General features: G+C 29.2%; 1 protein-coding gene across 11 annotated transcripts in view; it reads left to right on the top strand.

Moving 5' to 3' along the window:
* Positions 1–12,076, top strand: part of LOC123265192 — a 398,621-nt gene extending 386,545 nt beyond the window's left edge. For 9 of the 11 annotated variants that reach the window (XM_044728840.1, XM_044728839.1, XM_044728843.1 and 6 more), the window contains 5 exons: positions 1,140–1,334; positions 2,839–2,901; positions 2,974–3,242; positions 11,389–11,606; positions 11,687–12,076. In XM_044728840.1, coding sequence (XP_044584775.1) covers positions 1,140–1,334; positions 2,839–2,901; positions 2,974–3,242; positions 11,389–11,606; positions 11,687–11,962 — 1,021 coding nt within the window. In that variant the 3' untranslated portion in view covers positions 11,963–12,076. Of the gene's footprint in view, positions 1–1,139; positions 1,335–2,838; positions 2,902–2,973; positions 3,243–9,489; positions 9,539–11,388; positions 11,607–11,686 lie in introns of those variants that run through there. The other 2 variants (XM_044728842.1, XM_044728849.1) reach the window with 2 other exon arrangements.
* The last annotated feature ends 427 nt before the right edge of the window (positions 12,077–12,503 follow it).

Below are 12,503 nucleotides of genomic sequence, written 5' to 3'. Positions count from 1 at the left end.
AGGGCAATAGTCATCTCGATTTGAATATAAAAATATCCGAACACATATTTTAATTAAAGATTACATTACTTTTTATTAAAAGTCAATTTTTTTGGTCTCGACCTCTTAATATTCAAATTTACCGTTGTTAAATAATTAAACTACACACACTTTATTAAAGAAAAATCACCAATTTTAAAGCAATTAATATTGAATACAAAAAAAATTCTGTTAGTCTTCTTATTAAAAAGTAGTACTAAAATTTAATGGTCAGCCCAGGCCATTTCTAAATTTGAACATTAATTAATAAAATAAAAAATTTTATAATAATTAATATTAATTAAAAAATTGAACGGATAAGTTTAAAATTGATTGGTTAATATCTCGGTGTGCAGTATAAATGCGAAGCGGCAACCGTTGAGTTACTCAGCCCCCCGTGGCCGCGACGGCAAGGAATTGATTCACTGTCCGACGAGCTCCTGCGACGGCATGGGTCATATTTCGGGGAACTACGCTACCCACAGAAGGCAAGGCTGTTATTGAGTATAAAATCAATAATAAAAAAAAATTTTTCTTTTTTCGGCTCCAAGCACGAGTACCCTAACACCTTATTTTTTTTTTAAAGTAGATTTATATTTAAAATTATATAAAAAAAATTTTTAAATGCCTGCCTCAAGTGGGCAGCGAAGTAAAAAAATTCCCGAGTCGAATTTATAGAAAAAGAAACTATAAATTATAAATAAAATTTAAATTGACATTTTTGTCTGATCAATTATTCAAAAAATCAATATTGGATATCGGATAAAACTGCATAAATTTCCATTTAAATAATGACAATAATAGTTATCATAACGATCGATTAATTTTGCTAGAATTTAGATTCCAAGAGGAGAGATTTTAACTTTCGAATTACTATTATTAATATTATTATTATTATTATTATTATTATTATTATTATTATTATTATTATTATTATAGATTTAATGAGGCAAGTCGCGAATGTGCATGCTTGTATAATAATAATAATGGATGCTGGTATTCATATGGAAATTAACGGAGAAGTTTATGCGATAGAAATATTTATAATTGAAGAGAGAGAGAGAGATAATTAGTGATTAGTAAGCTTATATTTATTATAAACATGAATAATAACGTTGCAGTTTATCGGGATGTCCTAGAGCCGACCGTTCGCAGATCCAAGCCCACTCCCAAGAATTAAAATGTCCGACGCCAGGATGTGACGGGTCAGGACACGTCACAGGAAACTACAGTTCACATCGAAGTCTATCGGGATGCCCACGTGCTAATAAACCTAAGAGCAAGCCTCGAGATGGACAAGATTCAGAACCTTTAAGGTTTGTATTTTTTAAGAGCTCGTTTGTTTACTCCAACGGTTCTCTTTTTGCTTTTGATGAACAAGTATGCAATAAGTCACTAGACTTTACCGTAAGTGGAAATGTTTGTTGATAAAGTGTTATTGTTTTTTCAAAAAAAGCTTATTAGTATTTCTTATTTTTTATGACTAATTCTACTGACGACAAATAACAATTTTAGATACTGACGAAGATTGTACTTGATGGTTAATTTAGAAGATTAAATGTTCGTAGAAAAAAACAATTTACAGTCGAGGATATTGCTTTGTTTTATTTTAAAAATTTTATTTTATTTATTGATTAGTATTGTCTGTATCTAGATACTATAATTCAAAATTTCTAATACGTTTGCCTGAATTTAAATCCGAGTACTCTGTACGTTATCAAAAATTAAATCTAAATTGAGTGTAGTTAATTAATTATACCGGAGCAAAGATTAAAAACTCTACAGATTTATATATTAGTAGAAAAATTTTAGTCAAATCAGAGGAAAAAAATTTTTTATAGAATGTTACACTCCCTCACTTCAACTAAGCTAGTCCCCGATTACTTACGTCACTAAAATTTTATCTAATTCAAGTGTAGTTAATTATTCCTCACAGAACAAGATTAAACCTCTACAACTAATTAAAAATCAATAACTATTTTTATAAAGTCTTATTTTTCTTAAAAATGCGCCGAATTTCTCATCACGGAAAATAAAGAACAATTTTCCAAAAATATTAACCTGTATTTTAACGTAAAATATTAGTTATGAATTTGATCTGAGTTTTGAGTTAAATTGGAACAAAAACATTATATTCCTACTTCAACTAAGCTAGTTCCCGAAGACCTATGTAAAAAAACTGAGCTTTCGTTACAGAATTACAATTTGTAATTAAATATCCTCAAATTCTTTCTTAATCTCTAAAAAAGACTAGAAAAATTATTATAAAATCTAATTTTTCTCAAAAACGCGCCGAATTTCTCGTCACAGAAAATAAAGTACAATTTTCCAAAAATATTAACTTGTCTTTTAACGTAAAACATAAGTTATAAGAAAATTTAATCTGAATTAGATATTTACAAAATTTAGAGTTAAATTGGAACAAAAAACATTACAGAATCACAATTTGTTACTAAATATCCTCAAATTCTTCCTTAATTTCTAAAAAAGACTAGAAATACTATTATAGAATCTAATTTTTCTTGAAAATGCACCGAATTTCTCTTTTGGAGAGTAAAATAAATTTCCAAAAAATTTTAGATTAATTACACTAAAACATTTAACACAAATGATAAATAATGAAGATAATGAATTAAGTACACACGAAATACTTAGGTTGGTTAGTTAAACTAAGAAGGGTAAGAGGACCCTCATAGAATCAGTCTAGATAGAATTTAGTTTGAGTTAAAGCCAAGATGCTGACTAATATGTCGTGGTTTCCGCTCATTTCACGCTGTCTCCTTGTGGATTAATGTGCGGTGATGACGCTTCGTACGCTAGGTGTCCAATACCAGGTTGTGACGGGTCAGGACACGCTACCGGAAAGTTTCTGAGCCACCGAAGGTAATTCCTCACCCTCTTTTTCCATCAGAGACAAAATAACAAAAATATCTAATTTTTTTATAAACTTTTCAGTGCATCGGGATGTCCAATAGCGAACCGCAACAAATTGCGAGTGCTAGAATCCGGAGGGACGGTCGAGCAGCACAAAGCGGCAGTTGCTGCGGCCACTGCGATGAAATTTGAGGGTGTAAATTGCCCGACACCTGGGTGCGACGGAATCGGGCACATAAACGGGTCCTTTTCGACCCACAGGTCCCTATCGGGGTGTCCGATCGCCGGAAACACCCTTCGGAAGCCCAAGTTCGAAGACATGACCAGCATGTACAGCAAAGGAATCACCGGTGAGGAATAACAGGCATATCATTTAAATCCTTTTAGATTATCCTGATTTTAGAGTTCCGGGTGGTTAAATCGATACGTAGATCCTGTCGATTTATCATGCTTATCTCGTTACATCTTCGGAAGACTCGCTAAATTTTCAGGATCATCTTAGCTGGAGCTCTCTCCCCTCTGGGAGGATATTTTCTTTTAATTTTAATTCTACACTTTAAAATTATTTGATTCGAGAGAAATTTTCATTATAAACGAAATTTTTTTTAAGATAACTGGTTGTTTTGATTCAAGAACAAATTTTTATTTAAAAGTACCGAAAAAAGTTTTTTAAGAAACTTATTTATTACTTTAACCCATTTTTAAAGGCTTTATAGAGTTACTTTTGATAAAAAAAAAAGAAATATTTGTTATTTTTTTTTTTAAATGGTAAAAAAATCATTGTAATAGCTTCAAATTTGGAGAAAATCAAAGGTTATTAGCTTTAGAACGTGATTTTAGATCTGCGCATATGCTAGAACGGTTTCAGCGCATGAGCGCAACTTCCGCGGGAATTTTAAACGGCAAATTGATAATTTCATTTATTTTTGACTTATTTGGACATAAAAACATATTCTAAACTTTAGAAAATTTAATTCATCATTAATAAATTTTTATATTTATAAAAAAACGCAGAAATTTTAAATTTTAGATGTATTAAGGGGACGGCCTCTTTTACCCAGATTCCAATTACACAGATGGTGCTATTACCCAGATCCCTTTGACACATATCCCGATTACGCAGATTGTGATTAAACAGATTTTCTATTACACAGATTACTTATTACTCAGATAACCGATTACACAGAAAATCTTTAACGCAGATCCCGATGACGCAGATAATTTAAATTTTTAAATGATAAATGCCATAATAAAGCCAAGCACTAAAAGTGCCTGAAATTTTTAAATTGCCGCCATCAAAACATGCCGGATGAGCATGTAATCTAGCTATTGGTTGAATTTAAGGTTAAAGGTGTGCACGGAGCGCTTTATTGAAGTATCTACAGTGTATATGTGTAAAATCCCGCGTTGGTTGAATTTTTTATTAGATACTTGATATAATGAATCAACAAATGAATCAACAAAATTACAGGTTAAAGATTAGAGCTATATAGGTAAGTAAACATATTTATTATTTATATTAAAAGTTCGGGTTTGAAGTTTAAATATAATTAGTTCAATTACCCCCAAGCGGGGATGAATCGAACCATTTGACGCGTTTGCATAAATTAATCATTTAAGAATCAATGTTGTTTATTGACTAATTTATGGATCGATAATTAGAGAAGACATAATAAATTACCATTCCAAGAAAAAAAAAAATTAGACAAACGGTTGACCCGGAAGGCCATCTCTGCAACTTCCCGCCACTTACATACCTAGGCGCTTAAAATTGCACTAATAATTGCTCTTCGAGCTCAAAAAAACAACTTATGTCTTATTTTGAGCTCTCCAAGCTCAAAGAGATAGTCTTTCTATACTTTTGACATAGAATTTAATTTCACATAACTTCACACTAATAGATTTGTTTATAGTTAAAAAGATTTGTTAATATTTAACAAATCATTTATTAGAAGCCATTTGTTAGGCCTTAACAAATATTTCTTAGTATTTAAAAAGATTTATTAATACTTAATAAATGAATATCAGATTTATTGAATACAAACAAATCATTTTGAATACTAAGAAATATTTATTTAACATTAAGAAATGGTCTTTAATAAATGATTTGTTAGATATTAACAAATATTATTTAATACAAATAAATCCTTCTATCAGTGCAGTCAATTCGTTCAAGAGATATCATAAACGAAAGAAAACCGAAAAGTGTTTTCTGCACATAACTTCACATAATTTCACATAATTTCAGTCGATTCGTTCAAGAGAAATCATGAACGAAATAAAACCGAAAAGTGTTTTCTGCACATAACTTCACATAATTTCACATAATTTCACATAATTTCAGTCGATTCGTTTAAGAGATATCATGAACGAAAGAAAACCGAAAAGTGTATTCTGCACATAACTTCACATAATTTCACATAATTTCACATAATTTCACATAAAAAATTTTTTTTTGGGAACCGACGTATTTTTTCATGAAATGTCCAGAAATGCAAAAAAAAAATTTTTCCATATAAAAAACAGTATTTTTTTTTATACGCCTTTATGGCATCTGAAACGCGATATAAGAAAAATTAAACGTTTAAATATGTAGAAAATATATTACATTATACTTCTTAACCAAAGATGAAAATCGCAGCCAACAATCAACTCCTGTGAATCTGTTTTGGAGTCTTGGATCGTTTGCAATTGCACTAAATATTGAAAAAAATGTTTATCAAAGTCCAAAGACATATTATTTAAATTAATACTTAATTGAAATTACTTACTTCCAGAGGGATTTACGGGGAAAGTCGACATCAGACCACCGTCTTGTTTTAAAATACTGCTTATAATCCACAAATCGGATCCACATTAACATGCTCTCCATTTCAGGGCTCCCTTTAATAAAATAGAAAATCAATTATTTAAAACAATAACATAAATATGTAAATAAATATTTAAAGAAACATGCAAAAAGATGGAATAAAAATTATATAAAATATATAAATATGAAAAGAAAATAATAATTTATAAATAAAAAAAAATTTCACATTTTAATATAAATACTGGCAACCTTGCAGTCATTATATGACTTGTGAACTAAAAATAAATAAAATTTTGCTTTATTAAATAATGATTTTTGTTAAATTGCACTGTACTTTTTTAACTATTGACGTTTTTGAAGATATAAGCTCATCTTGATGTTACACTCATCAAGAATTTTTATTTGAGTACCCACATGCATTTTTCATATATTTTTCATATATACATAAAAATTGATGTGGGTACTCAAATGAAAGTTTTTGATGAGCTTATATCTTTAAAAATGTCAATAGTTCACAAGATACAAGGTCATTTCTTAATTATGTATCTAGAGGTAAAGCATTTTAGAGATCTAGCATCTAGACTTATCATTATAAATTGACTATTGGTAAGAATGACATAAAACCATGAAAAGGTACAACTCCAGGCCAAAACTTTTCCAACTATACCAAATTTAACCATGAAAACCCACTTAATCATATAAATACACCGGCCAAAAAATTTCAAAATTTTAATTATTTTCCTAATAATATAGATTACTTACAAAAAGGCTGACGGTAAGTTGAGAAATCTTCTATTTCGAAGTCTTTCATTGCAAAATCTTAATTATTTTATTCATTCGAGATTCATGAGATTCATTCGAGAGATATCGTGAACGAAAGAAAACCGAAAAAAGTGTTTTTTCGGAATAACTCCAAAATTCCTCGCGCGATCAATTCAAAATTTGAGATTCTTTGTGAGGCTTAAAAAACTGCGTCGAATGCTTCTAACCGCGTAAAAATCGGTTTATTCATTCAAAAGTTATTGTGGTTTAAAAATTCAAAAAATAGTGTCTTATCAAATCTCTATCAGACTTTTGAGCTCGAAGAGCTTTAAAGGATAGGAAAGCAATCTCTTTGAGCTCGGAGAGCTCAAAATAACCCATAAATTGTATTTTTGAGCTCGAAGAGCTCAAAAACGTCATTGGTGCAATTTTAAGCGCCTAAGTATGAAATTAGCGGGAAGTTGCAGGGATGGCCTTCAGGGTCAACCGTTTTCCTAATTTTTTTTGGATCGATTTATGTATTATTTTGAGCTCTCCGAGCTTGGAGAGATAGCTTTTCTATGCTTCTTCGAGCTCAAAAGTCTAAAAATTATACTATCTCATCAAAAACGATCCGAAAAGAAATGTTATGTGAACTTATGCAAAATTATGTAAAGTTATGTGAAGTTATGTGGAAAAAACACTTGAACGAATTGATTGAAATTATGTGAAATTATGTGAAATTATGTGAAGTTATGTGCAGAATACACTTTTCGGTTTTCTTTCGTTCATGATATCTCTTAAACGAACTGGCTGAAATTATGTGAAATTATGTGAAATTATGTGCAGGAAACACTTTTCGGTTTTCTTTCGTTCATGATTTCTCTTGAACGAATCGACTGAAATTATGTGAAATTATGTGAAATTATGTGAAGTTATGTGCAGAAAACACTTTTCGGTTTTCTTTCGTTTATGATATCTCTTGAACGAATTGACTGCACTGATAGAAGGATTTATTTGTATTAAATAATATTTGTTAATAGTTAACAAATCATTTATTAGAGACCATTTTTAATGTTAAATAAATATTTCTTAGTATTCAAAATGATTTGTTTGTATTCAATAAATCTGATATTCATTTATTAAGTATTAATAAATCTTTTTAAATACTAAGAAATATTTGTTAAGGCCTAACAAATGGCTTCTAATAAATGATTTGTTAAATATTAACAAATCTTTTTAACTATAAACAAATCTATTAGTGTGAAGTTATGTGAAATTAAATTCTATGTCAAAAGTATAGAAAGACTATCTCTTTGAGCTTGGAGAGCTCAAAATAAGACATAAGTTGTTTTTTTGAGCTCGAAGAGCAATTATTAGTGCAATTTTAAGCGCCTAGGTATGTAAGTGGCGGGAAGTTGCAGGGATGGCCTTCAGGGTCAACCGTTTGTCTAATTTTTTTTTTCTTGGAATGGTAATTTATTATGTCTTCTCTAATTATCGATCCATAAATTAGTCAATAAACAACATTGATTCTTAAATGATTAATTTATGCAAACGCGTCAAATGGTTCGATTCATCCCCGCTTGGGGGTAATTGAACTAATTATATTTAAACTTCAAACCCGAACTTTTAATATAAATAATAAATATGTTTACTTACCTATATAGCTCTAATCTTTAACCTGTAATTTTGTTGATTCATTTGTTGATTCATTATATCAAGTATCTAATAAAAAATTCAACCAACGCGGGATTTTTCACATATACACTGTAGATACTTCAATAAAGCGCTCCGTGACACCTTTAACCTTAAATTCAACCAATAGCTAGATTACATGCTCATCCGGCATGTTTTGATGGCGGCAATTTAAAAATTTCAGGCACTTTTAGTGCTTGGCTTTATTATGGCATTTATCATTTAAAAATTTAAATTATCTGCGTCATCGGGATCTGCGTTAAAGATTTTCTGTGTAATCGGTTATCTGAGTAATAAGTAATCTGTGTAATAGAAAATCTGTTTAATCACAATCTGCGTAATCGGGATATGTGTCAAAGGGATCTGGGTAATAGCGCCATCTGTGTAATCGGAATCTGGGTAAAAGAGGCCGTCCCGTATTAAGAAGTTAAAGTTAAGATTTTTAATTAAAGGTTTTAGAGAGTTATTTTTAATAAAAAATGAGAAAAAAAAAGGAATATTTGTTATTTTTTTTTAAAATGATAAAAAAAATCATTGTAATAACTTCAAATTTGAAGAAAATCAAAGGTTATAATCTTTTAAGCATGATTTTAGATCTGCGCGTGCGCTAGAACGGTTCCAGCGCATGCGCGCAAACTCGGCGGGAATTTTAAACAGCAAATTGATAACTTGATTTATTTTTTACTTATTTGTGCATAAAAAATTATTCTAAACTTTAGAAAATTTTATTTATCATTAAAAGATTGTAAATTTATAAAAAAGGCAGAAATTTTAAATTTTAGACGCATTAAAAAGTTAAAATTAAGATTTTTAAATTATATTTATTTTCAACAGAATGTTTTTTTCAATTGTTAAAATTCTAGAATATTTTTCTCTTTTATTTAATTAAATTCATAAATTTCTTGAATTACTTCGAACCGAATATCTCAAAATTAAAATTTCAAAATATTTATCTTGAATCAAGTAGTTTTTTTAAGTGTAACCTATCATACCATCACCTTGTAACAATTCCATGCAATGATGTGCTGTCATACCAATTAAAACAAACCAGCTCCTAATAATCTTCATACTTCGACACGTCGTTATGTTAATTTAATTTTATATTCAGTAATTAAATAATTTATTTATTATTTTATGGATCGCGTATCGAGGATCATTTAAAACAACATCCAAGTCCATTAAACTCCATTATAAATTCCACGGATAAAGTTTTTATTTTATAACTCTATAATTTTAATGAATTCTGCACACAAGGAAGAAATGAAGAAGATGCTTGAATAATTTTTAGTTAAAAGAAAGTTCAATTTTTGAAATAATCTATTCTGATTTATTCTTGGGATCACGATCAGCTCCTCCTTTCCTGTCATTGAGCTTTGAGGAGAACATTTACTTTTGAAGGTAAGGGACTGACGTACTCGCCATATTGTTTATGTGTTTTGTTATTTATTATTATTATTACTATAATTATTATTATTATCATACTTTTATCGGTGTTATTTATTATTTTAAACGATTACACATGTGTGTCTCAAATGATCCGAGTGTTCATTTATTACTTTGTTGCACCTTTTTTTTTAAGTAGTATAAGTCAACACTCGGACTCAATAATGGTATGATGGCACCTCACGCTATTCCTTATCAAATATATGTCCTATTTTTTTATAATAAAATTATTCCTTTACTTCCTATTGTTTATTTTGATATATGACAAGGATTCGCAGCGATTTGGTTTAGTAAAAGTACTAATTCATTTTTTTTTCTTTAAACAAGCTGTTTTATTGTAACTCAAGATTTTTTTTTTTATTAAAAAAAATTTTTAATTAGCACTGATTATTCACAATAATTCACTTTATCATAAAAAATAATAAAATAAATTCTTTATTTTAAAAATATCTATAAATATTTAGTAAAAAAAATGGACAGTAAGAATTTTTTTTCAAAAATTGGTGCCAAATTTTTTAACTATTAAAAAAGTCTTTTAGCTGGTTTTTAATTTTTTTTTATAAAAACTTGTGAAGTATAAATAAATAAAATTTTATTAAATTGCACTGTATTTTCTTAAATATTGACATTTTTAGAGATATAAGCTCATCCCGATGTTACACTCATCAAGAGCTTTCATTTGAGTACCCACATGCATTTTTGATATATTTTTCATATATACATATATATAATATATATTTTAAAAATATAAGCTCATCCTGATGTTACGCTCATCAAGAGCTTTCATTTGAGTACCCACATGCATTTTTCATATATTTTTCATTTATACATATATATAATATATATAAATATATAAAATATATGAAAAATTGATGTGGATACTCAAATGAAAGGTCTTGATGAATATAATGTCAGGATGAGCTTATATCTTTAAAAATGTCAATAGTTCACGAGATACAAGGTCATTTCTTAATTATTGATATTTTTAAAGATGTAAGCTCATCCCGATGTTACACTCATCAAGAGCTTTCATTTGAGTACCCACATGCATTTTTGATATATTTTTATATGTACATATATATAATTATATAAATATATAAAATATATGAAAAATTGATGTGGGTACTCAAATGAAAGGTCTTGATGAGTATAACATCGAGATAAGCTTATATCTTTAAAAATGTCAATAGTTCACAAGGTACAAGGTCATTTTTTAATTATTTCTCAAATATGACAAATTTAAATTAAAAATCTAATAAATATAAAAATTCAAAAACTTTTTTTTTGTTTTCTATCAAAAAATAAAATTTTTTTAATGATTTAAGTATATGTAAAAAAAAAAAATTGTCAATAATTAGTGCAACTTAAAATTTCAAAAAAAAAAAAGAATTTCTACATAAAAAAGAAGAAAATTAGTACTTTTACTTAACTATTAAATTAAAAAAGAGTAACGAAGTAAGCACGATCGATCAACAATGACCCAACTCGCTGTGTAAAATAAAAACAATAATACACAAATATATATATTATATATTTTTAACAAACCCAACTCCAGACCCGATTATTTGCTCGCTACATTTCGTGTTAAAATACACGCCTTGTGTTCCCCGCACTCCTCTCTGAACATAAGGGAGAGGTATATCATTACAATGCTTAAAAAAAAAAAAAAAAAAAAAAAAAATCAAGCTTATCATTGAAAAAAAAATTAAAGTAAATGCCAGCAGGTCTCATGCATTCGTAAATAATATTTTTCCCTCTAAAAACTTTAAAATAAAACTCTAAAGGGGCTGGTTGTGTTGATTCAGGGGTGGACGCCGGTGGTCCAGCTCAGGGTGGTGCGTTGGGCGCGGGACAGGGAAGCACGAGTGCTAGTGGACCTGCTGGTGGTCAGGGCGAGGACCTCTACACTCTGGAGGCGGAGATCACCGAGTTACAGAGAGAAAATGCCCGGGTCGAGTCTCAGGTCATGCGATTGCGCTCTGAGGTTAACGCTATGGAGAACCATCTGAAGCACGGAGAGAAGGTAAATTTTTTTCTTACTAACTGTTGGTAATTTATCAGCTTTTTTTAATATTGTTATCATCAATCGGGATGTCTTTCCAGGAAACGACGAGCATCGCCCAGAGGAACAACCATCTGACGGATTATTACCAGTCGCTGCGCGATAACATGATCACCTTCTTGGAGCACGTCAGGATACCCAGCGCGCCTGGTGGTCCGCCTGAGAAAATGGGCCACGAAAATTTTGACAGTTATCTCACGAAATTGCAGACTCTCTGCACACCTGACGGTTACTGCGCTGATGAAACCAATCGACCTACTTACGAAACTGTCAAAACTGCACTACAAGATTTTACTGTCTTGCCGACGCCCATCTGAGACCATCAGTCTCGCGGTTGAGTCACGCAATTTTATCATGATTGTTGATTTATTATTTTATAGAATTTTTTTTAAGTATTTTTTTTTGGAAAGTTTTTGAGTATTTTGTTTAAAATTTTTTAATATCTATTCGTTGTTTTTTTGTTAAACTTAAATAATTATTTTCTTATCAATTAATTTAAATCATAAGATATGACATTAAAATTAGCAAAAACTAGAAAATTTTTTTAAATAATAAACTTGGCCTAAAAATTATTTTTAAATTTCACTTGTAATTTTTTAGAGATTTTAAATATGGAATTATTTATTTGTTAGAAAATTTTTAAAAATTATTAGCTGATTTCATAAAAATTAATTTAGCGCATATTTGATAATTTTAAGAATTTTTTAAATTATTTTTTGAGTATTTTGTTTTTAATTTTTCAATATCTAATCTAATAATTTTTTTTTTTGTTAATTAATTTAAGTCTTAAGTTATGACATTAAAATTAGCCAATACTAGAGAATTTTTTAAATAATAAACTTGGGCTAGAAAATTATT

This window comes from Cotesia glomerata, linkage group LG5 (assembly GCF_020080835.1).
Source record: "Cotesia glomerata isolate CgM1 linkage group LG5, MPM_Cglom_v2.3, whole genome shotgun sequence".
NCBI lineage: Eukaryota > Metazoa > Arthropoda > Insecta > Hymenoptera > Braconidae > Cotesia > Cotesia glomerata.
This window is presented reverse-complemented; position numbering and strand designations above follow the sequence as displayed.